This window comes from Solea solea, chromosome 13 (assembly GCF_958295425.1).
Source record: "Solea solea chromosome 13, fSolSol10.1, whole genome shotgun sequence".
NCBI classification, from domain to species: domain Eukaryota; kingdom Metazoa; phylum Chordata; class Actinopteri; order Pleuronectiformes; family Soleidae; genus Solea; species Solea solea.
Window position 1 is genome coordinate 26704538 of NC_081146.1, and position 23502 is coordinate 26728039.

General features: G+C 39.3%; 2 protein-coding genes across 7 annotated transcripts in view; both read right to left on the bottom strand.

The window, feature by feature from the left end:
• The window catches only part of etv1 (ETS variant transcription factor 1), a 28125-nt gene extending 24898 nt beyond the window's left edge, over positions 1 to 3227 (bottom strand). Inside the window, exon 1 of one of the 5 annotated variants that reach the window (XM_058648888.1) lies at positions 3140 to 3227. Coding sequence is in view for 2 of the 5 variants with exons in the window: in XM_058648885.1 (XP_058504868.1) it covers positions 890 to 950 (61 nt within the window). In the remaining 3 variants the exon portion in view is untranslated. Of the gene's footprint in view, positions 1 to 882; positions 1376 to 3139 lie in introns of those variants that run through there. The other 4 variants (XM_058648885.1, XM_058648886.1, XM_058648887.1 and 1 more) reach the window with 4 other exon arrangements.
• Positions 3228 to 6088: 2861 nt separating this feature from the next.
• The window catches only part of dgkb (diacylglycerol kinase, beta), a 68229-nt gene continuing 50815 nt past the window's right edge, over positions 6089 to 23502 (bottom strand). For both annotated transcript variants that reach the window (XM_058647867.1, XM_058647866.1), the window contains 5 exons: positions 22042 to 22132; positions 20630 to 20825; positions 12898 to 13018; positions 12069 to 12129; positions 6089 to 8849 (listed from right to left, as the gene is read on the bottom strand). In XM_058647867.1, coding sequence (XP_058503850.1) covers positions 8742 to 8849; positions 12069 to 12129; positions 12898 to 13018; positions 20630 to 20825; positions 22042 to 22132 — 577 coding nt within the window. In that variant the 3' untranslated portion in view covers positions 6089 to 8741. The remainder of the gene's footprint in view (positions 8850 to 12068; positions 12130 to 12897; positions 13019 to 20629; positions 20826 to 22041; positions 22133 to 23502) is intronic.

Here is a 23502-nt window from a genome sequence, read left to right on the forward strand (position 1 = left end):
TGTAGTCCTTTTTTTTTCTCACCTGTGTGAACAGAAATATCCGTTTTACTTTTAATAAAACATATATATATATTATAAAAAACTAAATTTAAAGATTTAAAGTGTGAATTCTGGTCATTTATTAGATATTTCTGATTATAAACTGGAATTTAGAGGCTTTTCATTTTAAAAACAAATTGTAAATTCAATATTTTACAGAATTAAATTCACAGTAGTTAAAAAAAATATGATTTCTTTGTTACAGGGCACAAATTATTCTAATAAAAGTTGATTTAAGAGATTTTAATTGAGACACAGCAGTAACTTACCACATTAGAAAACTTGTTTTTCCCCTTTTAAATTAAGAAAATGACTTTTTTAAATCAACTGCAGTGAGATAGCAGTTAAAAAGTAAGTTTTTATTGTTAAGTATTTAACAATTTAAAAGAAGAATTCATAACATGTGTCAATTACTTTAAAACCTAATTTCTCCAAGTTACGTGAGAGTTTTCAAACCGCACAACATCAAATTCTTCTTAAAATCTTCCCTTAAATTCTGTTTTTCCTTTGACACATAACATTTAAACATTAAAAACAACTTAAGTCACAATTTAGTGAACTGAATTTTATACCCCAAAAAACGCTCAATTTCTTTTTAAATCCAGCTTTTTGTCCACCTGTCAATTACATTAAAACCTCCTTTTTCAAGTTAAGTGTGAGTTTTCAATCAAAATCTTCCCTTAAATTCGCATTTTTGGTTTACTGATACCTTCAAAACACTCGCCTTCACAAAAACAGTAACTTTAAGAGACGAGGACGTGCTGCATTTAAATCATCAGGTGAAAACTTGACGACAAATGAGGACAAAGACAAAAACACAGAAGAGGAGACAAAAATATTCACCACCAACCGAAACTGGGATGCTGCAGACAGGACGGGTAGAGGACACTCGCGCTTAAATCCTGAAGCATCACGTCTCTGTCGTCTCGACACCAAGTCTTTCCATCAGAGTCAAAAAACTCTAATAAAATTAAACAAACTATAAAATAAATAACTATATATTAAAAAAGAGACCTTTTTAAAGAGGACGTCTGAGTTTTCAACTAAAAAAAAAGTATAAATCCATTGTTTTTTTTTGTTTTTTGTTTTTTTTGCTGCCAGGAAATGAGAGACGAAGCAGAGACGAGGACGCGGTGGAGCTGACGATAGAGAGAGAGAGAGAGGTGAGAGTGATGAGAGGGAGCAGAGAGAGAGGGAGCAAGGGAGCGAGGGAGGGGGAGGGAGCAGAGGAGGAGGAGGAGGAGCAGAGTGTTTCTGCTGCTGCTGTCGCTGTCGTCTCCAGCAGAGGAGTCAGTGAGCGTCTCAGGGATGAAGAGTCTCCTCTCGTGGTAATTTGCAAGGACACTCTGAGCGTCGTCTCCTGTGCTGCGTCTCCCTGAAGACTCCACACACACACACACACACGCACATGCACGCACACGCACGCACACGCACATACACACACACATACACACACACATACACACACACATACACACACACATACACACGCGCGAGGTGCTGCCTCTTACACTCCGGCTTTTAATTAGACTTTCTCTCTCTCTTTCTTTCTCTCTTTCTTCTTCTTCTTCTTTGACCCTCACAACCTTGTGTTCCTGTTTAAAGGAGGTTTGTCGTGTACGGCTGCAGAGATTAAATCATTATCACCAAGTTTCTCTGATTGTTCAGATAATTAAATGTGAATATTTTTCGCTTTTCTTTGCATTCATTTTAAATAAATCAATGAATAAACAAGAATGAAGTTAGAAATCTGAGGAAAAAAAGTCTGAGAAATCTGAGATTAAAGTCAGAATTTATCAAAAAAAGTCAGAAATTTAAAGAAAACTGTCCATAATCTGAGATTAAAGATGGAAATCTGAGATTAAAGTCAGAATTTATCAAAAAAAGTCAGAAATTTAAAGAAAACTGTCCATAATCTGAGATTAAAGACGGAAATCTGAGATTAAAGTCAGAATTTATCAAAAAAAGTCAGAAATTTAAATAAAACAGTCTATAATCTGAGATTAAAGACGGAAATCTGAGATTAAAGTCAGAATTTAAAGAAAAAAGTCCAGAATTGAGATTGAAGTCGTAATTTAAAGAAAAAAAGTGTGAAATTCAAAGAAAAAAGTCTGAGATAAAGACGAAGAGTTACGTAATCATCTTCATCATCACAGCCTCATAAAAACCACATCAGTGTCACTGTTGCATCATGGGAGAAAGTGTGCAGCTCATCTGAGTCTGTGACCTTTGACCTCTGTGCTGAGCATTAGCAGCCAAACAAAACTATTGAATTTTGCTAAATGTTTAGAAGCCGTGAAATTAACTGCTGTGTGTGTGTGTCTGTGTGCGTGTCTCTGTGTGTGTGTGTCTGTGTGTGTGTGTCTCTGTGTGTGCGTGTGTGTCTATGTGCGTGTGTGTGTCTGTGTGCGTGTCTCTGTGTGTGTCTGTGTGTGTGTGTGTCTCTGTGTGTGCGTGTGTGTGTCTATGTGCGTGTGTGTCTGTGTGCGTGTGTGTGTCTGTGTCTGTGTCTGTGTGCGTGTGTGTGTCTGTGTCTGTGTGTTCATTCAAATTCATTTTTATCACAATAAAAAATATCATGTGATCAAAGATTGAGTCAAAATTAAACCTAAATATTTAAATTTAAAAGTCTAAATGAGAATAAAATCAGTAAAAATAATGTTTAAAGATAATGGTTTGTATTGTTCATATATTCTTGTCCAAACCTTTTGAAAACAATCATATTTCATATGTTGTTTAATCATTTATTCATTTTATTGTTCATTAAATTTGCTGAATTCTGCATTTCTGGGGGTTTTGTGTTTTTTTGTGTGAACCTGTTCATTTTGCACAAAACGCTGCTGTTAAATGATTTTTCACTCTGGAGTTAATCTAAGGAACTCGCTGCTCATTAAAATCCTCCATTTTCTTTGTTTTTAAATCCACGCGAGTTTTCAATCGTTTTCTCCTTCAAACAGTGTGGACAGAAGACGGTAAACAACTTTTATTCTGGGAAAAAACGTCACAAATGTCATGAAGTTGTACCTTTTTTGCGCGAAATTCGTATGAAAAACGTAAACGCCCTCACCCAGGACCCGAGCGACACCTGTCTCCTCCTTACCCGCCTGAAGAGGCACTCAGGGCGGCTGCAGAGTCTCCGCTGCTCCCGGTGCTGCCGCCGGAGCTTCTTCTTCCTCCTCCTCCCGCTCACGGCGTTTCCTCCGCGGGAGCCTCCCGTGGAAACGAGCCGCTCTCCGCCTCCCATCGGTCGTCTGTCACGGTGTCTTTGACTGGATTTGATCAGTAACCGATTGTCACGTGCTGCTTCACGCGAGGAGACAGCGCGAGGACAAAGTCACTCTCGAGTGTCATCATCCCGCGTAATTTGGTGTTGTTTTTTTTTTTTTTTTAAATTTTTCTTAAAAAAACAGCTTTTGAAGTTAGTCTTAAAGGTTCAGTTTGTAACTTCAGAGGGTGAAATGTGTAAGTGTCACATAAATCTGAGTTAATAAGTTACGTCATATTTAGATAAGTTAATAAAGATGAGGATGATGATAAATGTAACATTGATATGTTAAAAATAATTTGTTAATTGGGAATGCTGTTCATTTCATGCCCGGAACTAATGTTTTCCCAGTTGTTGCACTACTACAGCGTAATCTGAAGTATAATCTGACTGTATACTCTGCATGTGGCAAGAGATGCACTTTATTCATTCATTCAGTCTGAAGATAAAGGCGGACACTTTATGGACTTTTAAAGAACTTTGACAGACTTTAAACCTCATTTTACAGCAAGCGGCCAATGAGGTATTTGTGGAACTTTTAACGTTTAGTTTTATTTTGGCGCTGCGCGTCCTCTTTGTGCCTCGTTTTATAAACTCATGTGCTGCTAATGTGTCCTTGTTCATAATGTTCATATATACAGTTCTCACGGCGTGAATAAGACGGAGAGGAGAAGCAATAAACGCCCGTTTCAAAGAACGACCCGTGTCTCATGTTGTGGAGAGAGTTATAAAATGTCAAAAATGGGTATATAACTTAAGCAGTGGTTCCCAAACACTGGGTCAGGGGAACAGATGGCTCGTGAGAGATTTTTTTTGGGTCCCCAAACAAATTTGGTGGGGATTTTATGTTTTAAATAACAACGCAAAAAATAACTCTTTTAATTAATTTACTTACCTTTAATCGTTTATTGGAAATTATACGATTCAAACTGGTTTGTTTTTTTCAGGGCTAAAAAGTGCTAATTTCACGATTTGTATGTTGATTTGAGTGTCAGTGGTTTGTAATCTTAAAAAAAGTGAGTCCTCATATAGAAAGTTTGCGATACAGCGGACTTAACGTTATCCACACATAAACAGTATATACAGTAATATTTTCCTTCATCGTTAGCCCTAAAAACTACTGTAGGTGAATTCAAATTTTTAAAAGTACAGCGTGTAAGAAAGACATCTAGTGGTCAGACTGCAGAATGCTAACAAATACGTATATTACTCCTGCGCTAACTCAGCTCCTTTTTTAAGCAGGTCAGGAAACTACAGCACATTTTTTTGTCTTACTTTGTTTATGTTGTAATCTCCTGCTTCGAAAGTCTGCCTGGTTTGTCCATCCGGGCTACCGTAGAAACATTTCTCTCAAGATGGCTGCCTCCACCAAACCAGCCCTTGTTTAAAGGAGAAAGTTTGATTCTCAGTTTAAAAAAGATTTTCTTTTCTTTTCTTTTCTTTTATTTTAATGGAATTATAGAAATTTACAAACATATTTATGGTTCATTTATTATTTATTTGTCCCTTTGTTTTTATCTTAAATTTCTTTTCATTGACCCAATTTCAAAAGTTATTTTTATTTGACTAGTTTTTATTGTGGTTTATTGTACGTCAGTTACTTTTATCCGTGTTTCATGTCTTGTAAATTTATTTTTGTTGTGTTTTTAAATTTTAATGTCTTTGGTTCACTGTGGTTGTTTTAAAGTGCTTCACATATTTTTACATAATTTACATGTAATTAACATACACTGTTTATTAATTCCACATTATTTATTATTTCCACTGTATTTATACCACAATTGTCCAAAGATGATAAACTTTGTAATTTATAAAACACAGATTGACCTGCTCTGAAGAGACGGACACACAGGAAGTCACGGTGGACACACACTGGTGCCATCTTGGATCCAGGCTGGAGTCCGTTACCTGCCAGGTGACGTGGATGTGAAGTGAACATGAAGTGTCACTGTGGCTGAAACCTTGTCACCTTCTCCCAGGGACGCAGAGATGCAGGTCAAACGCAGGTGTCCGACCATCTGACACCGAGACGCTCAGTAAACCACGTGCTTCTTACCTTCAACGTCCTGAAGAACCGACTTGAGGACATGATGATGATTCTTCTCCTGGATTAACAATGTCCCAAAGAACCGACGTTAGGACATGATGATGATTCTTCTCCTGGATTAACAACGTCTCAAAGAACCGACTTGAGGACATGATGATGATTCTTCTCCTGGATTAACAATGTCCCGAATAACCGACGTGAGGACATGATGATGATTCTTCTCCTGGATTAACAATGTCCCAAAGAACCGACGTTAGGACATGATGATGATTCTTCTCCTGGATTAACAACGTCTCAAAGAACCGACTTGAGGACATGATGATGATTCTTCTCCTGGATTAACAACGTCCCAAAGAACCGACTTTAAAACATGATGATGATTCTTCTCCTGGATTAACAACGTCCGAAAGAACCAACAAATTCAAATGTCTTATTTAGTGACTTCAGTGTTCAAAATCCTGCGTTCACACTCATCCTTCCTGTGACACAAAGTGACCACACGAGGCAGCAGAGGACCAGCAGCTCCTGTGTCCCCGCCAGCTACAATCCCTGATTTACTCCATGAAGTGAGTGGTTAGATTTAAATGCACTTTTAGAGGAAATAAACAAAATTCATCAACATTAGTCACATATTTGGTGTTTTTGAAAAAAAAAAAAGTAAAACTGTCCAAGTTTGTTGCATGAAATTTAATGGTTTTTAACTCAAATATCCAAACAAATCATCACAACACTACATGTCAAACAAACAAAACCTTTTTATTATCATTATTATCATTATTATTATTATTTGAAATACCACTTTGTCTCATTAAACATTGGCAGGCAGTGTTTTTTTCCCCGTCAGAACAGAGAGTGAGTTCTAAAGTGAAGCAGGAAGCAGAAAAATAAAAAATACTGTGTACAAAAATACGACTTCACTGTACAAACGCTGCGTCATACAAAGCTGAATGATTCTACATGAGCCTCGCTCTGTGTGTTTGTCCTGGTGAGACCGTGTAAAATTAATAAATATCAGAACTTAAAGGCAGAAATGTATTGAATTACATTGATTTATGTCCAGAATATTGTTTAAGTTGTTTCACTTCATATTTTCAGCCTGATTACATGTTTGTTGATTATTTCTAAATCTCTTTAAACATAAACAGAAAATACTGTTAAGAAAATCAAAGTATTAGTATTAGTGCCATTCATGCTGTTTTATTTTTTTTTTTAACTTTCTTTCAAGTATTTCTTTTTTACATGTGGCTCTAATATTCTAATACTCCGTAAAATCCTGATAGTGACACCACAACCTTGAATATCGACTGTAAGCAGACCAATAATCGCTTTGGCCGATATTTGCACATATTTAATAATCACCATTTATTTATTTGTACGACGCATTTTTGCTCACAGAAATTTGATAAATGCCATGAGGGGGAAAGTTTTTTTCATCCAAAATTTACTTTTGATGACCTGTTTCATGTATTTAACATTTAGTTTATATGTAATTTCTATGGAAAATACTGTATAAATTTAGGAAAGATCAGAGAATCGGTATCAATGATGGGTCATCAGCCGCTCTGATTTCTAAAACTCTGCATCAGTTGACTGATATCAGTATAATACAATCTTTTTACTTCTAAACAGTTCAAACATCAAATTTACCACCGAGCCATAACCAGTCATTTCAAAAGTCAATAATAATTTTACAATGCTCAGATTGTAATCCAGTGATTTTGATCCAAATTGGACCAAATATGATACTAATTAGTGATCATTTCTGTTACTTTGGGCTTAAGTGTCAAATATTTAGTGTGACCTTGAAAAATAGCAGAATTCTGGTTCTTTTTAACTATTTCATGTAAAAATATGGCGGTTGTTCAATGGAAGCTTCTAAATAAATAAAAACAACTTTTTATCACATTACTCCAATAAAAATGTCAAAGATGACAGAATTTGACCAACATAAAAATCATAATTTTGCAAGATTACTTCCTGAAAGAGGGAGATCACACTAGGAAATTGATAAAAAATTTGCTAAAACAAAAAAAAATGAGTCTTTTGCAAAGTCTAAAACAAAACGCCAGTTTTCAAGTCTTATCAGTTCAGAATTTGACTGATATTCAATTAAAATTGAGTTCAGGATGTGCAAAGGGTCTAAGGTCACATTTCCTGTATTTTCTGGTTTTATTTTATTAAAAAGAGACTGAAAAATAAATATTTCGTTCGCCCCGAACAGCACTGTGTTATATATCAGTGGTTATTTTTGTATTCAGTGGACTTTAATTGGTTAATGTCGGCTTGTATGTGCAGCAGACTATAAACACTCAAGTGTAGACGTCAGAACAAATCAATGAGCAGAGGAGGTCAAACTGCTCTCGTCAATATCCGAGGATACAGCCACAGAACCGAGCTACAGTCTCACTCAACACTTTAACTTCAGTTTTTTTAAAGTACCTGAGTACCTGTTCAGAAAACAACAACAAAACAAACAAACACGCAGTTTCATAAATATTCAGCCGTGTTGTGGATTTAAAAAGGTGCGATATGATTAAAGAGGCTCTGTAAACAACTGAAAACACATCAGGTTCCTCACGTGTGGTAACAGACCTCTCGTTCAGTCATGCAACAGAAAGTGTGCACACATTGTGGTGAAAGTGTCTCTCGTGCAAACAAAGAGTGTCATGCATTTTTCATCAGCGATCAATAGTAATTCCACTTTTCCACTGACGGCCAAAAAATAAATAAAAATAAAGATAAAAACGTGACGAAGATGATGCCGTAAAAACACAAAGATTCCCTGGCCAAATGAGATAAGAGCTGAATAAATTCAGCAAGAAACAAACTTCACTTTTGTTTTTTTTCCACAAAACTCAGCCGCAAACTCTGGATATGTGGCTACCAACAGCAGGACGATGCGTTCACTGTCCACCATGCGTCAAAGAGGATGCCAAAAAAATGCCGTTTAAAACGTTTAAAAAACACCAACAATAGCAGCAAAATATATTAAAAAAAAAGTAAATAAATATAAGAAAGACATTCAGGTGTGGACTGAATTCCATGTGGCACAGATCACGAGAGAGAGAGAGGAAAAAATAAATACATTTTAGAAAACGTTTAGAAGTGAACTGACGGAAACAGCTAAACTACACGACACACCGTAGATCAAAGCGTCGGTCCGTAAACGCACCTCGGTCTGGATTAAAGCGAGGAATCCTTCGCCGAGGCTTCGATGCTTCAGGCAACACTTTCCCGACCGGCAGTTTTGCTACGCGGCGCCAGGCTTTTCAAACGGGCACCAAAGAACCCTCATCACTGATGGGGCCGAGGAAAGATCGACTCGAGATCGCAGCTCTGCAAGGTGTGTGAGACGACTCCAGACGTCTCAGGTCTGCGATAAATCGTGGATCAGTCTTTGCTCTCGGCATGCGTTCTTCTGATGACCGATGAGAAGAAGCTGCGGACCTGCGGTGAACCCATCAACATGGGAGCCTGGTTCTTGTGGACGATCTCAATCTGGTGTGAGGGACACAAAAGATCGGAGATTTAGTCGCAGTGTGGCCAAACAGAACTTTCCCGATACGATCCTTTTCTATTTGTTCTTTAAAGGTTTCGTGTAACTTGGTGACGTTTCAAGAAACCCCTTCATGAACACGAACAGGATTAATCCATCTCTAATCTGTCGGGTTCTTTTCTCGATTCATTGCTAAGTTGTTTGGTTCACTGTTGATCGGACAGAATCCCCCAGAGTGGACATTCATCAACCATCGGAATATTTACCCTTTCAATTTAATTTGACTTCCTTCAACCACATTTGAAGGAGTCTACGAAGGATGCATCAAGCAGATTCTTCGTGGCAGACCACATCCCAGAAGTCTATGTGCACCAGTGGCAGAATTTGTGACATATAAAGGGTAACTTCTTGGTAGGTCAGACTCATGTCTCATTACCTCCGTGTCTACTTCCGTGGATTGGGACATAGCTAATGTCCTTTCTTCTTCTATGGGGTTTAATGGTAGCTTGCATCCAGGACGTCTCAAAACTGCCATCTTCTGGAGTTAGAAAAACCCCAACAATACCCATTCTGACAACTCTAAGAGACTTAACCCTCCATAACTTATAGACCGTTTGTGATATCTAGAACATTAAAAAAACTACTGGAAAGCAGAGAAACAGAGCTTTGCGCCCATATACTAGTCATTGCGGTAGCCCTCTGGACTTCCACGGAGCGACCGTCCAATCACAGACCAGATTCCCCCAGAGGGTCATGATTATTGAGATGGTCATAAGACGGTTAACCGCAAAATCCTTTTGCCATCGCTCAGTCTTCCTCTGCTCGCTGCGAGTTTCACGTTTCATAGCAGTGATTCACCTCCACCGTCTCTGGATCTGTTGAAACGTTCACCTGTTAGCCCGTTAGCCTGCCTACGACTGTTCTGGCACACATCTATCCATCCAACATCTTCTCTTTTTACAATGAGAACATCATGGATGCATCCAGTTTGGTAGCTAACATCATGGATGCAAGCTACCGTTAAACCCCATAGAAGAAGAAAACATCAGCTATGTCCCAATCCACGGGCTGGAGACTGAAGTAAGGTCTGACCTACCAAGAACTTAGCCGGTATATGTAGACAATAAAATCTACTTATCTATACATTGGTTTTCACTTGAAAAACTGCTTAAAACGACACTTAAACATCAAATGTATGTGTCAGTCAGAGCCGACTTTGTCACAAATTGCTTTTAAAAAAACAACAGAATTATGCCTTTAACTCTCGATAATTTATCCTTCAAAGACAACGACATCTTCTCGCAGCGGCTCATTGTTGCTGCTGTTTTCTTCTCAGAACGTCATCGACGACAAATCACGGCTCCACAGTCCGTATGGGGCTCTTTTCTCCACATGTGTGTGTTGTGTGTGTGTTTGAGGAACTTAATGTGACATTTGACATTTTCTCTCGCAGTTCACGACAAATGTCTGACAAACGCACGTCGTGCATCAGTACGGACTTTACCAGTTTAATATCCTGATGTAAAACCTCCTGTGACGATAATCCCATGTGTTTCTGTTGAAGGTTGAAGTGGAACGACAAATATCAACCATCAGTGGTTCGTCACATTAAGCGCAGAGTTTTTCATGCTGTTAGAGTTCAAGAGTGTCAGTGTCGTAATGAGGAGAGGAAACTGCCATCTGCATTAAAGGGACACATTTATTTTACTCACTCTGTAACAATTAGCGGCTTCTTTTCAGAATTTCTTCCCTCTTTAAAAACATTTAGGTTCGATTTTAGGGGCAGAAATTGAATATAAATATACGAGCCATGAGTTTTATAGAGCGGCAACTAAGATGCTCAGTGGCCCTTTAGGTCAGTTGAGTTTGAGGCAAGTTATTTATATAGCACATCTCAGCTAAAAGGCATTTTAAAGTGCTTTACTATGAAAAACAATTAAAGAAAGAAAGAGAAATACAGCAGCAAAGATATAAAATGCACAATAAAACATTTAAATAGAGAGGTAAAAAAAAAGAGGAGAGAAAAGAAACTAAAACCCAGTGGAAAACAGGTCGCTCTTCAGGCGAGATTTGAAAAGAGTGTTTGTTCCAGATATTTGGGACATAAAAAACTGAAGTTGTCCATTTTGTCCTGGTTCTGAGGTCACAGAGCAAAGCTGACCCTGGCGACCTCAGTGCTGTGGAGGGTTCACAGTGAGCCAGCAGGTCAGACACTAAAAATAACAGTGATTTCAGACCCGGTGATTGGTGTCACATGTCACTTGAAAATGCAAATGGTTTGATGGTGGGTGTTAATATGCATGCAGAACAACTGAGATGCATTTGCATAGCTGTTGTTAATAATTAGTGGGACAACAGCGGTGCGTGTTTAACGGGTCAAGCGCTTCAAAGATGCAGCAGCGAAGCTGGAAATTCACTCTGTCGCGTCTCGTGCAAACTATAGTGCGCTCCTGCACGCACTCACTCACTCAGTCACGCACGCACTCACTCAGTCACGCACTCTGTTGTGTTTGTGTTTTTATCTGTATGTAAATCCACGGCAGCACTTCATCTGCAGCCGCGTTTGTAATTAAAGCTAAACACGACGGCAATCAACACAAACTGAGGAGTTTCAATTTGGAAAAAAAAGAGCGACTCGTGACGAGAGCAGACACTCGTGCAGGTTTCGTGTTGAAGACGGAGACGATGGGCTCATTAAAAGAAGAAGAAGAAGAAGAAGAAGAAGAAGAAGAAGTCCACGGCTCGAATCATGTAATGCATAGAAAGTTGTTTAGAAACAGAGAAAGAACAGTGTAGAACATAAATTAATCACAGAAAGAGTGAAGTTGTTGTCAGTAAAATACTTTTCTTTTTAAAGGGATTTCAGGTTTTCTGACTAAAGCAATGACACGTCATCAACACTGAGACATTTACCTAATAAAACATACACTTGCCTAAGTCTACAGTAACTTTAGACGATGTTTGCCACTTTTCTAAGTGTAAAAATGCTCACTCTCCCTGCACCAAACCCCACAGAGAAAAGCAGCGATTTAACATCACAGCACTGCTGCCTCCATCACTAGGTTCAAACGTGTTATTGTGTGACTTCTGTGTTTGAATTCATCTGTTCACATTTACATGAATGACAAAAACACAAAAGTGAAGTGCGTTGATAAGGGAGTGGCTGAGCTGTGGTCATGTGATGGCCAACGAGGAGACGACACAAACACAGAGGATCTTACAGTGCACGGAGTCTGCATCCAAGGCTCACCGTCGATCTGCATCGGCAGAGACTTACTGGTTCTGTAGGAAACAGTGGAACAGCGTTTTATTGTAAAACACATCATCTGCATAGAAACACACCAAAGAACCAGAAAAACATCAGCCAATCATGTGGGAGCAACTAGGCAAGTAGACAAGTGGACAAGTTAAAACTAAGCATCGGAAAGGAAGAAGAAAGGGGATTTAAGTCAGTGTTTACCAATCTGTCGCCACTCAAAATCACCATGTAATATCACGACAAGAGCAAATAGGGTGTAATGTATCATTTGAATTGGGAAACAAACTATTTCCAATTCAACCCTAACTGAATGCATGTTATTTAAAACATATACAAATAATAAAAATATCTCCTGCGTGTGTTTGGGAATCACTGATTTAAGTGATGTTGAACTGGGCGTGTTACAGAAGCTGCAGGGATTTTACAGATAAAAATATCCAGAGACGACAGCAGCAGAAAACCACACCAGGTTCACATCCTGCCACTTTATTATGGGTCCTGTGTACCTAATAAACTGGCTCGTCTTACAGCGCTCTCTCCAGGACCCTCATGTGGAGGATAAAGTGGTAGGAAATAAAAGTTGGAAATGACTCCCTGTTTTCAGCTTGTGAGGAAACACGAGCTGCTGGTCTACTGCTGCCTCGTGTGGTCAGTTTATGCCACTGAGATAAATCTGAACGCCAGATTTCAAACACAAAAAAAGGCTCATTTGAATTTACTGATTCTGCCGACTGGATCACACCATCAGTTCCTCTGGATTCAGGGACCAGCATGAGTGTTTTTTTGCTGACCTGATGATGACAGAGGAACACTGGGCCAGTCGTCTTCCTGCGCTCTTCAGGCCGGTGTAGATCTGACCCATCTCCATGGCTCCTTCCAGCCCGACCACCTCCAGCAGCTGGTCAGACAGGTCTAAAAAACAACAAAAATGACACAAAAACACACATTTAACATTTGTTTTCCATCATAAAACCTAAATATCTTTTAAATGTATATAAATCAGCTATAAATCGGCTTCCTGAAGTTCCTTGAGATAAAGTACGCTGTAATTTTACAAATTTAAAGTTGATTTGATTTGGTCATTATCACTTGTAAAAAGGTAATTTTTCTGCAAGTAAATTCCAATTCAAATCAAAAATGTCCTCTTGACTTGATGTTGGTGTTAAAATGTCAACAAATTAGATTAACTTAAAGATTTGATTGGAGTTGATTTGATCCTGATCTGAAATGGTAATAAATTCACTTTGACTTTAACTTAAACTCTGTGAAATTTACTGTGAAAATATATTTATTTTGTTTTGTTTAGCCTCTACAAAAAGACAAAAACATTATTTTGTGTTCAAACAGTTTTTATCTACAATATTCTTCTTTTTTGTGTCTAAAGTTTCTACCTTTTACCGTTTCTTTAAAAGACTTTCCATAGTTTGCAAAATATTGCATTTGTATTGTTTCTACATGACTTTTTATACTTGTATATTCATTTATCTACTTTTTTTTCTACCTTTGTGAAAACACAACATTCATGTGTGAGGTAATAAATGCAACACGTATGTTCACAGTTGCTCCTAAAGGTCACTCATCAAAAATCAAAAGGTACACAAAGAAAAATGTCGTCGTAAAATGAATAAGAAAAGAAGAAAGTGAATCTTCTGCATCTTAATCATGACAGAAAAAAGAGCAGGAAAAACAAGCTACAAACTAAACAGCTATTAATTAAATTGCAGCGGCAAACACGACAAAGGCAATCTTGTGATAATATAATTATTAATTTCTCTTGTGGTTTTGCAGCCATGAGCATTGATTTTGTCCCTGCTGGAGGCCCAGAGTCACGCAGGGCCCATCTGTTTCAGCCTCTGACTCTCCATCGACTCGCCCCTCCACAGATTAAGAAGCTGCTGCCTCTCTGTCGTTAACACACACACACACACTGACTCTCTAATTGAAAGTTAGATCCAGATTTGGGTGCTCGGTGCCTGCGGGAGCAACTTTAGCTCGTTGTCGCCGTCACGTGTGTGTGTGTGTGTGTGGTTTCCTGAAGGAGTGTCGTGGCTAATGTTGCTGTGGTCGTGATGTGTTGTTGTCTCCGCCGAGGCTGTGGTGTCCAGCTGTCACCATGGTGATGGACACGCGTCTGTGTGTGTCACAGTGCTGGGCTGTGAGTGCGGTGTTGCTCAGGGTCATATTGTGTGTGTGTGTACATACACAGCAGACCTCGTTCACCCTCACCCTCCTTTCCTTCACACGTTCATGCAAACACAAGCTCACACAGAGCCGCTCTGACACACATGATGGACAGCGTCGCCACGGCGATAAGGCTTCCTTGTTGCCTGGAGCTGCAAAGATTCAGTGGAATTAACAGCAGCTGGATGACAAACAGAATATCAATGTGTTTGAGTCTAAAACAAATACAAATACTAATGACTCATATAATGGAACATTGTGGAGAATATTTAAAGATGATTCTAATGATATAAATAAGGTAAAACACATGAAAGCATTTACGGATGAAGGGGAATCAATAATCTGTTATAAGTGAAAGATGAACAGACACGCTAAACAACATCAATATAAATGTTTTATGAACCATTCAATTGCTTGTTTTATGCAGTTATAGATCAGTTAAATGAAGCTGCTATGCTGGTACTCACTCACTCACTGCTAGCTTCTTAGCAACTAGCAGCGAGTTTGTCATCTTAAGAAGGTAGCTTCTAGTGGCTAAGAACCAAAGGAAACAGCTGCTAACTGTAAAGAAGCTGAGGAACTAGCTGCTAGTTGTTAAGAAGCAATAAAAAAATATTATTAATGGAAATATTCAAATTTGCTGTGTGAACAGTGGTAACTAGTGTGTACGTTGTTTTATTAGTATGAAGAAAGGCCGTCTATTAGCTTAGCTTAGCATAGAGCCAGAGAAAAACCTGAGAAGATAAAATGTTGTGATGGAAAATGATTGGCAACTTGACGTCAGGAAGTTATCAACACAATCTACAAATAATCACAAGAAATAAGCATTCTCAGTACCTATTTTCACCATTATTAAAATAATGCAGACACGTAATTTCAATGCAGACCTCAGTCAGTCAAAGTCAGACTTCATTCTAGAAATGATTCGCTGGTGAATTTCCATTTGTCTTCTGAATGAATAGCTATTATTTCTCATAGGAGTAAATGAAATAGCCAATAACGGCAATAATAATAAAAACAGAAATAGACTGCCAAATAAAAAACAGTAATCAGAGTTACTGTCCTAAGATAAACTGGAGGAAAAAAGTGCGTCACTGAACGATTTACAGCAGAAGGAAGTTAGTAAATTATTAACACCAGATAAGCAGCTGGTGGCAAAATGTGAAGTGAAACACCTGCCACTTAACAATGGAAATGATGTTCCTCGCTCCAATGATGACAACAATACTTGATACTGGTGATAAACACAAACACAGACAGTGAGAGACGTCCTCATCCTTCTTAGCAATTAACAGCAAGTCACTTTTTAGCAACGTGTAGGTAGCTTCTTAGCTTATTAACACCTAATAGCTAGTTGTTAGCAACCAGGAACTAGCAGCACTTTCTTAGCATCTTATTTAATGGCTAGCAGCTAGTTTTGTTTTTCAACTTCTTGACAACTTGTAGGTAGTTTCTTAGCTTATTAGCTTTGAAGGAACTACCAGTTGGTTCCTTCGCAACCAGCAGCTAGTTTCTTAGCTTTTAAGCAACCAGTAGCACTGTCTTAGCATCAGTTAGTGGCTAGTTTCTTAGCAATGATCAGCTTACTTCTTATCAATGTAACAACTAGCTTCAAGGCAACTAGCAGCTACTTTTTTCTTTAGCTTCTTAGCAATAGGCAGCTTGCTTCTTAGCAACCTGTAGTGTCTTAGCTTCTTAACAACTAACAGCTAGTTATTAGCTACCAGAAATTCACTTTTTAGCAACCAGCAGCCCTTTCGTAGCATAGTAACTGGTTTCTTATCTACTTAAAGGAATACTTCACCAATTAGCATTTAGCTTTGTATCATTAGAATGGGGTAGTATTTTTGAAAAATTGTGCCAGAGTCGAGAAATATCTTCATTCTTTTTTTTGTTACATGCTCATCAGTGACACTTGGTCTGAGGCTTGAAACTGCAACGCTAATTCCACACTTTTTAGACCCATTCGTAGGGGGACGAGACCTCATTCTCAGAATGTAAACAGTGCCAGCCATCTTTGCTAACTAGTAGCTGGCTTATTAGCTTCAAATTAACTAGCAGTAAGTTTCTTACCTTCTTAAAAACTAACAGATAGTTATAATCAACCAGGAACTAACAAGTAGCTAGTTGCTTAGCTCATTAGCAACCTCCAGCTAGTTTCTTAGCATTTTAGCAACAAGCAGCTAGCCTTTTCACGTTACAGGAACTAGCAGCTTGCCGTTTAGCTTCTTTGCTCCTGGTTCAGTGCTGCTCTTTCAGATGTGTGATCAAAAATTAATGGCCACATCAAACTAGATTAAATTCTATTGTAGCATGTGAATCTAGATTTGCATGTAACTGTCCTCTCAGAGAGAGAATGTGATGTGAGATGTCCACAAAACTTCATCTCAACTGCGTGAGATTAGAAACAACATCTTTAGTCGTCGTCTAAGAACGCCTGGCTGTTGAGGTCCGTGTCTGTGCTGACACATGTGGAGCGACAGCGGAGAGAGCAGGAATAAAAGAGAGAGAGAGAGAGGGAGAGGGAGAAGCAGCTGAAGGTAAAGAGGACTGTGTGGAGGCCGATGGTCCAGTAAAGGCTTCACAGGGCTTGTCATGGGGCATCAGTCCCAGGAATCAACCTCCTCCACCCACATATCAACACACCCCCACCCCTGAAACCTCAGGCCCAGTCTAAATAATTCACTCCACAGCCAGTCCCTTCCACCTGAGGGGCTTGTCTCCTGGCGTCACCAGCGGGACGATTTAACAGCACCCGAAAGGTCAGGTGTTTTTTCCTTTTTCTTTTTTTTTAATGTCCCAGCCACACACACACACACACACACACAGAATAATCCCTGCCAACAGCTTGATCCACGCGTCACGCTCGGCGGTGCCCCCTCTGGCCTAATGTGTTTGCCTCTAAATATGCCATTCTCATGCTCTGACAAGTTCGGCCGCTCACCTTGAGGGCACTTCCAACAAGGACACACACACACACACACACACTTTATCTCATGTCAACAAAGACGTCGTCTTTTGTGTTTTAACAAACCTTAATTGTATTTCTCTGATTGCATACTGATATTATTCATAAATCCAACTTTAAGTTAAACTTACTTTCACACTCGATGTCTAAACACAGACGATTAGACGCGGGAAACTCCGCTCTCTACTCAAAGTCGTCTGCAGCAGGAAGCTCTTCTGTGTTGGTTCTTTGAATGTTTTACCTTCAGAATCTGAGGTAGCGTCCAGCTGTGCTCTGTTCTCCTCAGTCAGTACTGAGCTGTCTTCAATAAATTCCTCCAACATAACTCATCACAGACTCCAGAGACGTCTTCACTCATCTCCACAGCCTTGGTAACAGAAAACTACCCCAAAAAAGGGTATGGTTCAGGAACAAAAAAAAACTATTTTAGCCACTTAACAAAAGACTCACCATAAAGAATCTACACCTGTTTACAGTCTACAAGGTCTTAATAATATATTTGTCTCTTAATTTTGCTGTTTCACAGCCTTTTAAGAGTGGAAAAATTAAGAAAAGCAACACTCACGCTCCCACACCAAAGCCCATTGATAAAATAAGCGATTTTACGGAGTTGTTGGTGTACTCCAGCCTCCACGAGTAAGTGAAAATGTGTTATTTTGTGATTGTAGTGTTGGAAACAATTTGTTCGGATTGACCTCAGTGACACAAAGTGACCACACGAGGCAGCAGTAGACCAGCAGCTCCTGTGTCCCCGCGAGCTAAAAACACTGATTTTCTCTATGGGCTTTGGTGTAGGAGAGTGAGTGGTTTGGGAAAGTTTGTCTACAGGTGAGAAAAGAAAAGTCTTTTGTTAAGTAACTAAAACACTTCTGTCCCTGCTGTCATACATAATATCTTGTTTTTACGTCTTTTTATTTTCTCATTTATTTTAATCGCTGCTACAGACTCTATAGTGCTTTAAAACAGCAAAAAAAAACACTCTCTTAATCCAAAGGAAACAAAAAACTGAATCATATCATATCATGAGAGAGAGAGAGTTGTTGACTGCAGCAGTCATGTTCTCTGAGCAGTGAAGTCTCAGAAGGGATCAGCGTCTGGAGAGCCTCACTGACTCGTCATGTTTCAATCCCGACACTGATTGTAACATCCACTCCATCCCAGAGTACAATCACCACATCACTGCAGGAAACCCACAAACATACTGAGTGTACATCACCTGAACCGCGATCGAGAAGAAACGTACACAAAAAACCCGACGAAGACGAAGACGAGGCAAACTTAGAGCTGGGGTTTGTTTGTGGAGGATTCATTTCACTTGTTTCTCTTTAATCTAAAAACACACTGATGCCTCTGAAGTGATCTTTGGCATTTGGACGTGCAGTATTTAACATATTGATGTCCATATGCCTAACCTTCAGAGGACATATGGACATGCTGGCTTTTGCTAATTAGCACTTAACACAAAGAGCAGCTGAGACCAATGAGTATGTTAAATATTTCCTTTTTTTTTACTTCCTGATTGAGCGCAAAAAAAAAGCCACGTTAGGAATAGTCTAAAATCTAAACCTAAATCTGCCAATGGGCTTAAGCCCCGCCCCACACTAGAGGATAATTGGTCAGATTTTGGTCTTTCCCAACAATTGTAGGTGTCTTTGGATTTTAGGGGGGGATTAACAGACGTGATTTTAACGTCATTTTTTTTTTCGTGTTTCTTGTTTATGTTCTGAAGTCACGTTAATCACGCTGTGAGCTTCTGTGAGAGTTTCCCAAATCCCCCGGAATCTCCTCTCTCATCTCGTCTGTGCTTTTTTCTCAGGACTAAAACATTGAAATCAGTGTCTGTTGTGTCTGTTGTCACATTAGTGGAGCAGGAGTCAGCACATTTTGCTTGGTTGGAATACAAACTTGTGAATCGACAGCTACTTTCAGAGTGAAAAGTTCCTTAAAATGTGGGGAAAAAACTGTCCACAATTTAAGACATGTTTACTTAAAATTAGTCTTCAAATTTACTCCATGTTTGTGAGTAAACTACGATTTTGATAATCAATTTAATTTTTCAGTTTCTTGAATGTGAATATTTTCTTGTTTGGTTTGCTCCATATAAACAAAGAAATCATTAAGACATTAAGAGAACATCATCATTTCCAGGGTTAGGAAACACTGATTAATATTTTAAGTTGAATAAAGTTTTATTGACCTTTGACACGAGCTGCAAAGAGAACGTTTGGATGTTAAAACACCAGAAAAACTAAATTAATCTGAGTTTTACGATAAAACAAATAGTCTATTTGTTTTATCGTACTTTAAATACTACTATTTGAAATTTAAAGTATTTTATATTTGGAGAGAGCAGCTGACATCCTCGTCTTCATTCCCTCACTCATCCTCTCTGACGGTCTCTCCCTCCTGAGTGGTTTTTGGACGACACCCCCATCAGAGTCTGCTCCTGTTAGCCTCGCCTCGTCTTTACAAACAAACCCTGCGACGCTCTGATTCACCTTGTCGTCGCTGAAATATTCATGCGCCCCGAGAGAAGTTTTGCTCAAAGTTTAGTCTTTGATCTTTTTGACGGGAGCAAGGACACGACGGGCTTTAGGGAGCGGAGACGCTCGCACCGTCACACCTGCTTAATTTACAGACTCCATAATAATCACTCCATAATACCTCCATATCAGACCAAAGAAATCTGTAAAACTGATGTTGATCACTAATTTGATGTTGATAGTCTACTAGATGACCACCATTGAACTTAAAGTCCAGTTTGTAAGAATTAGTCAGTGTGTTTACATTTATGTTAAAAGTCCAATTTTAGTCAGACTGAGACAATAATTCGTTTTTCTTAATGTCATGTAAACACGTTAGTCTGACTGCTGAAATCGAGCTAGTCTTAGTTGGACTAATATACCTGGATAATGTGATTCATAGTCCGATTACTCCAGCATGTATACAATTAGTCAGACTAAGACAATAATTAGTTTTTCTTAATGTCATGTAAACATGTTAGTCCGACTAAAATCGAGCTAGTCTTAGACAGACTAACATATCTGGATAATGCGACTCATAATCCGATTACTCCTGCATGTATACACTTAGTCAGACTAAGACAATAATTGGGGTTTCCTTGCCTGACATTTATATTTTAAAGGCTTTTAAAAAAAAAATCCTGCCGACATTTAAAACACCCTAACCTTTAGCTGTCTGAGTTGAGACTGTAGCATGCTAATGTGTCTAAATTATGAGTAAACACAAATGAATTCATTAATGAATGAATGAATTAAGAGTAAACATTGAGACGCTGTTAGCGTTATGAAGTAACTTTAGGGATCAACAAACTTTATGGCAGTAGCTCAGATTCATGCTATCATCAAGGCTACCTTGAACAGCAAACATGAGCTCTTTGGGGTCGAGCAGTGGCGTCCTCTTGTCCTGACCCTTTTTCCCTCCCCGTCGGTGGCCCCTCCTCTTCTTGCTCTCGCCCCACAGGTTGGAGCCGCCGTGCATGCTGGGAATGTTCAGGACGGCGATGCCTTCCAGGGAGATGCTGCTGAGGTCCAGAGTGACACCGTCACACTTTTGGAAAGGAGGCAGAAACAAAGGGGACATAAGTGGAGTCATCTCTGATTTATTTACATTTGAGCCAATTTTCTAAATCCAGACTGGTGCATTTTTTTTAGGGACACTTAGAGAGACTAAAACCACGCCTACTTTACTGTTTGTATACTGGGACAACAACATTAGTCCAATTAAACGGAGTAATCTACTAAAAACTGATGTAGATACAGTGCAAAGAGTCAATTAAAACCTGATAAATGAATGAGTAACATTAAAATAAATGTTCATGTTCAGCTGGAGTCCGGCTCTACATGAGTGTGTACATTTGTAAATCTCATGAATAAAGACCGTGTGGAGCTCTGCGATGAATTGCATAGACGTTCAGTTCATTATCACTCAGTATCACACGCAGCGAGGGTCATGTCGGGCTAATTACCTGTGTGTTGAACTGTGCGTCAGTGAGACGCAGGTGGGAGGACGCACTGATCGCCTTCACACGTCAACACTTTGTCAGGGTGAACGGGAATCTGACACTAACGTGCACTATTTTTGGAACAACGGTCCAGAAACACTCTCTGATAATACAAAGCTTAGAACAATAACACATTTCTACATCGTTTAGTGATATATCTGTCTGGCATTTCTACCGATATCTCCTGCAATTCTTATCCAAACATCGCCAACGCTGGATGTTTGAAGTCTGTCAAGTGACGCGTTCGACAGATGTGAACAAAAACATGTTAAGTCTTTGTCTAACACTGAGATAAAGATGTTGTTTTGCACTTAATATCAATTTAATTTCATTTATCTATGGATTATTTGGTATATATCGTACCATATATCGTTGGGGGTGGAGTGGCTCAGTGGTTAAGACCCTACCTTGTGTACGAAAGACATCATGGTCGCAAATTCGATTCCACCCCTGGCTAATTGTACTTGATTCCATTGTAAGTCGCTTTGGATAAAAGCGTCTGCTAAATGAAATGTAATGTAATGTCCAAACAAACAAGCGCTGGAGGTTATATGAAGACAACACTGGTACCTGCATGTACAACTCAGCACTAAAACAATACAGTGGAATATGAAGTACCAGACAAATACACATATGTGGAGAACTACACTGAGGATCTCCACGGACTGGGAACACGTCGACATTCACAAAAACACAGTGATTATACACAAACAAATGTCTTTCTCTGTCTGAATCGCACAGAAAACATGTCGTTTCATTTACCTCCACCTCCAGAAAGTCGTGGAGCTTCTTACACGTGGCAGAAAAGGTCTCTGAAGTGCCAAACTCAAAGTACCACAGCTTATTCTTTGTTCTGCAGAAAGACAAGACAACAGGAACCGTGAAGGGACCACGAGGAGGAGAAACAATCTGAAGCACAACTTCTCTTCATCTCTTCTGTCTTTTGTCAACATATGAAATCTGTAAAGGAGTAAAGGCTCAGATCTTCTAAACTACACGGAAAACAAACTTCTAATGTCCTTAAAGGGATAGTTCAGGGTTTATAAAGTACTGACACATGATCAAGGCTGATTACACAGTGTGTGTGTGTGTGTGTGTTACCGTCATTTAAAACATGGCTCACTCTCCCACACCAAAGTCCATAGAGAAAATCAGTGATTTTAGCTGTGTTAAAATCACTGATTTTCTAGTGGTTTACAAATTCATTTATTAGCTTCTCACTCTCCCACACCAAACTCTGCTGCTGGCCTACTGCTGCCTCGTGTGGTCACTTTGTGCCGCTGAGTTTAACACATGAATAATTAGAAACACCAAAAGTGATCAAATAACATGTTTGATCATACTATGGAGGCAGCAGTGGATCATCAGCTCCTGTGTGGTGAGCAGTGGACAGAATGACACTGACAGAAAAGACTGTGGATACAGTGGATCAGGGGAGTGTGATGATGTCATTAAAAACCTCCTCAACTATGAATCTAAAGTCATCAATCTCCAAACACTGCATAATGTGCTTCATTAATCACACAGCAAATCAACATGATGCATGACGGAGGCATCTGAGGAGACCATGAGGTGGTCAGAGTGAGAGGGTGAATCCACCTGGACCTGTGAGCAGAGTGAGAGGGTGAATCCACCTGGACCTGCAATTAACAGAGGAGCAAGGAGGAGCTGCTGCTGCTGTTTCTGCTGCTTCTGCTGTTGTTGCTACTGTTTCTGCTACTGCTGCTGTTTCTGCTGCTGTTGCTGCTGCACCGGGGCATCGTACACTCCACACACTATCATCGCTAAATGTGATGATGAATGACGAGTCACCATCTGTCCACAGTGTGATGATTTTCTCTTACGGACACGAGCAGATACTCTTTGCTGATGCAGCTCCAAATCAACTGTAACATCTGATTCCATCAATATAATCATCACACACTTCACTAACAAGCTCTGAAAGGAGTGCATTTACAGTGGGAGCTTTTCTACCTGCGTGTTTGACTGATTCACTTGGTTTTATCTGGTGTTGTGTGAACCTGAAGGACGTTAAACATGTGTAGGTTCATCAGTCTGAAGCTCAACAGCATGTGCTTTTCATCTCCACGGACACACACACATTTATCATGAGACAGCTCCGAGGACAGAAAGAGAAACACCTACAACAGTGCTGACACGCAAGAAGTGAACAAAGGGTAAAACATGTCCATGAGAGAGGCCACGTATTAGTATAAGCAGAGT